This window comes from Centropristis striata, chromosome 20 (assembly GCF_030273125.1).
Source record: "Centropristis striata isolate RG_2023a ecotype Rhode Island chromosome 20, C.striata_1.0, whole genome shotgun sequence".
NCBI classification, from domain to species: Eukaryota; Metazoa; Chordata; class Actinopteri; order Perciformes; family Serranidae; genus Centropristis; species Centropristis striata.
This window is the reverse complement of record NC_081536.1, coordinates 34115914-34120668: the sequence shown is the minus strand read 5'-3', so window position 1 is coordinate 34120668 and position 4755 is coordinate 34115914. Positions and strand designations below refer to the sequence as shown.

The following is a 4755-nucleotide window of genomic DNA, read 5'->3' as shown; positions in this document are numbered from 1 at the left end:
CAGAAGTGGAGCGGACGGAGTGTTTGTGGGTCCGGTCCGGTCCGGGGACCCTCCCCACGGCCCCACGGGGACACCCGGCTGTGACGTGGTGTTTCTCACGTCCCCACGCGGAGAAAAAACACGAATGAATGAACACGTGAAGGACAGAAAGCTGCTGGAGCAATGAACGAGGGGTGGCCGAAGACAGAGACACAGACACGAGGGCTCACTCTGATGTTGTTTCAGACACCAAAAAAACAAACAAACAAACAAAAAAAACACGTCAAGCCTCTGTTCTTCTGTTTATTATTTTAGATCCCACCAAGGTTATAATAGTTTTGGATTTTTCATTAGTTTTAGTTTTAATTTCGTTGTGAATTTTTGTTTTCAAATTCAGTTAGTTTTAGTTAGTTTTTAGAGTGAGTTTGCTAGTTTTAATTCGTTTTTAGTTTTTGGAAAATGCTTAGTTTTAGTTCAGTTTTTATAAGTTGCCACTAAGTTTTATTGTTAGTTTTAATTTTATTGTTAGTTTTATTTTATTTTTTTTGAAATGGGGTATTTGTTGGGTCCAGATTCAATAAAGTCACAATAAATGTTTCCTTTATTTCCTTTGTCTGATCCGTCTCAGCCCCAATAAGTTTATTAAGTCATAAAACCAGATAGATGAAATAGATTTCATATCAACCAAAAAGGTTTACGGATGAAAAAAGTTGACAAAGACGAAAGTTTTTTAAAAAACTCGTTTTTATTTCTATTTCAATTAACGGAAATGTTTTTTTCAATTCTAGTTTTCGTTATTTTGTTAGTTTTTCGTTAACTATAATAACCTTGGATTCCACACGTTCTTTTTTTTTTACATGGAAACGTTTTTTTTTCCCTGATTTAAAACTATGGTTAGATTTCTGTGATGACAACTACACTGATATTTGTTTATGTCATTTAGGCTATTTATTTATTTATTTATTTACACTATGAATAGAAACTTAAGGTAACATATACATACATATTTCCATTGTGGACCAAATTAAATTCCATTGGTTGACCAAAGTGCTGTACAGTTATTAAAATACAATCAAATCATACACAAATATAGTAATAAATAAAAACAAGAAAATAAAAATAAAAAACTCAATTTAAAAACAGAGTTTGAGTGCATATTATATATATATATATATATATATACATACAATTTTTATTGCATTTTAATTTTAAAAAAATCTTTCTTAAATGTCTTTATTATTATTATATTATATTATTTCATTGTCATTTATCACTTTTTTAACTGTTTTTTTATCGTTTTTTAATAAAAACAATAAAATAAGACTAAAATAATAAAATAAAAAGAGAGAAACAGAGAAACAGAGTTAGAGTGAATATTATATATATATATATATATATATATATAAATTATTATTATTTTTCATTGCATTTAAAAAAAATCTCTTTATTAACTGTCTTTATTATTATTATTATTATTATTAGATTATTTCAGTGTTATTTGTCACTTTTTTAAACTTTTTTTTTTTACTGCTTTTAAATAAAAACAATAAAATAATACTAAAACAATAATATATATATATATATTGCATTTTAATTTTTTTCTCTTTCTTAAATGTCTTTATTATTATTAGATTATTCCATTGTTATTTGTCACTTTTTTAACTGTTTTTTCTTCTTCTCTTTTTTTACTCTCTTTTTGTGAGTTTCCCGATGTCAGATCTTTTTTTTAAATGTTTCTCTGAGCTCCAGAGTAAAGCCTCAGCAGGGCGTCCTGTCTCCAGTAGAGGATCTTGGAGCTAGCTGCGGAGCTAACAGCAGCAGCTCTCAGCGGGCTGCAGCCTGGTCCTGGTCCCGATCCTGATCCGGTATGATGCCAGCCGACATGTCCTCCCTGGTCCAGAGAGTCGCCCGGCAGGCCCTGGCCACCTTCCGGGTCCCGGTCCGGCCCGGGGAGGATCTGGGCCGCTCCTTCCTGGACAACCAGAACCTGCTCAGGAGCCTCCTGACGGAAGTCCGAGCGGCGGACCTGAAGCTGGTCCCCCGGACCGCCAGCTCGTCCCCGACCCACCGCCTGCACCCCGGGGGGCCCCCCGTCACCTACATGCACATCTGCGAGACGGAGCAGTTCAGCATGGGGGTCTTCCTGCTGAAGGGGGGCGCCTCCATCCCGCTGCACGACCACCCGGGCATGCACGGCATGCTGAAGGTCCTGTACGGCCAGGTCCGGATCAGCTGCTTCGACCGGCTGGAGCGGCCCCCCGGCGGGCCCCAGGCGGGCCCCCCGGCCCCCCTGCTGCCCCCGGCCTCGGTGGGGGCCCTGCGGCGGTCCCTGCTGCGCTCCAGCGCGGTCTACAGCGAGGAGGCCGGGCCCTGCGTGCTGGCCCCGGACCGGGACAACCTGCACCAGATCGACTCCGTGGACGGCCCCAGCGCCTTCATGGACATCCTGGCGCCCCCCTACGACCCGGACGACGGCCGGGACTGCCACTACTACAAGGTCCTGGCGGACCCGGAGGGCAAGGACTCGGAGGAGATCTGGCTCATGGAGATCTCACAGCCCCCTGATTTCTGGTGTGGAGGGGAGCCCTACCCGGGCCCCGAGGTCTGCCTCTGATCCACGTCTCCTGGGTCCGGGTCTGGATCTGGTCCTGGATCTGGATCTGGTCTGGTCCTGATCCCTGGACTTGGTGGACTAACTAGACTTCCTGGAGTGAAACCTGAATGTGTGTTGAACCGTTAGAGGTCCAGAATGTTCAGAACAGGTGAAACCACATTATTATAACTGCTGTTATTATTATTATTATTATGATGATGAGTTATTGTTTATCAGCTGAAATATAAGCGTCTCTGTTTCCCTGTGAGACTCTGAACTGAACTAGATACTTCCTGGTTGCAGCCAGTCCATCGTTTGATCTTTAAGGTTTTTCCTGGTTTCTGAGTTCTGGAGGAGAAACCAGATCAGATCAGACCAGATCCTCAAAGACTGAAACCACTTGATGATTTAAAGGAGCGTTTGACCTTTGACCTCCAGAGAGCTGCAGGTTTCCTGTTTGCATTGATGCATTTATCAGATATTTTAGTTAAAATCAAGTTGTGGTCTTGTAAACTAACAAATAACTCACGCTGAGGCTAAAATCACACCTGCAGCTTGTTTCTGTGCCAACAAAATGAATGAAACTAGATCTGTAAACTCTCCTGCAGCGTGTTGGAGAAGACGTCTGGCTTTAAAAAACACTTTTACCTTTAAGATCTGAAGAAAATGTTGCAGAGAGAGAGAGAAAGCTGCAGGTTGCATTGATGCATTGATCAGATCATTTTAGTTTAATTAAAGGTTTTATCTTGCAAACTAACCAGGAGCCTCACATGATTCACGCTGTGGTCTAAAACCAGACCGTCAGGTTTTGTTTTGCCAAGAAATGAAACTAAATGACACAAATTCTGCATTATAATATCTAATATATCATGCACCATGTGGCAGAAAACATGTTTACCTTTAAGTTCTGAAGAAAATGTTGCACATTCAGAGAGCTGCAGGATTTTCCTCCCCAAATTTTTGCATTTATGCAATTAATTATCAGATAATTTTAGTTTAATTAAAGGTTTTATCTTGCAAACTAATCCAGGAGCCTCAAATAACTCACGTTGTGTTCTAAAATCAGACCTGCAGGTTGTTTTGTGCCAAGAAATGAAAACTAAATGACACAAGTTCTGCATTGTAACATGTAGAACAAGACGTCTGAGTTTAAAAGTGCTTTTTTACCTTTAAGTTGTAAAGAAAATGTCTCAGCCAGAGAGCTGCAGGACTCCTGCATTCATCACATAATCTTCTTTAATAATAGATGGTGTCAGATTACAAACCAGTAAATCATCAATCAGCTGCAAAACCACCAGAACTGGAGCCACAAAAGTGTCAAGTTGAGCTAAAATAAGAAGCGGGAACTATTTGTTTTTGCACGACTGAAGCCAAGAAATGATGCTCAGGCTGCTGCATCATCATATTAAAACAGAACCCAGTTTAAAAAGCAACTCTAACCAGGAAAGATGTTAAAGAAAATGTTTCAACGCGTGACCTTCTGCATTCATCAGATTCTTTTAGTTTGGTGTCTGTTTGCAAACTAATACAGGAGCAGATCATCAGTCAGCTGACAGGTTAAAACAGAGAAAACACCACATTTAGAGCCACAAACGACAGGAGTTGTGGGTTTAAAATAGACCCAGTCAGGTGTTTTTATTGATCAGATCATTTCAGTTTAACCCAGCAGCAGATCATCCATCAGCTGAGACACAAATGACTCAGGTTGCGGCTGAAATCAGACCTGTAAGGTGTTTTTTTTTGCACGATTGATGCCAAGAAATGACAAATAAATGATGTTTAGGCTGTAAAAGCTGCTGTATTATAATATTAAAACATAACGGAGCATGATGGAGAGAAGATCTGAGTTTAAAAGCAGCTAATCTAACAGGGAGAGAGCTTTTTTTACCTTTCCAGATGTTAAAGGGCGGGACATCCTGACATGTTTGAATATATATCTGCTCTTCTGTATTTATCAGATAGTTTGAGTTGAGTTAAAGTTGGAGTCAGTGAATCATCAGTCAGCTGAGAGGTTTAAAAACTGAAAAATGCACCAAAATAGGAGCCATGAAATGACTGGAGGCTGAACTTTGACCCTGCAGGTATTTATTTTGCACTGTAGACGCCCAGAAATGACAAATGAACCATGTGCTGCGTTCAAGGACAGTCAGAAAGTCTGAATTTTTGCCTCCGGGTTGAAGTCA

The 4755-nt window shown here is 40.2% G+C and overlaps 1 protein-coding gene across 1 annotated transcript; it reads left to right on the top strand.

Moving 5' to 3' along the window:
* The first annotated feature begins 1749 nt into the window (after window positions 1-1749).
* adob (2-aminoethanethiol (cysteamine) dioxygenase b) lies at window positions 1750-4402 on the top strand. Its single transcript, XM_059360012.1, has one exon. It carries the CDS (start codon window positions 1847-1849, stop codon window positions 2591-2593), a length of 747 nt encoding a protein of 248 aa, XP_059215995.1. The 5' UTR covers window positions 1750-1846; the 3' UTR covers window positions 2594-4402.
* Window positions 4403-4755: the final 353 nt, after the last annotated feature.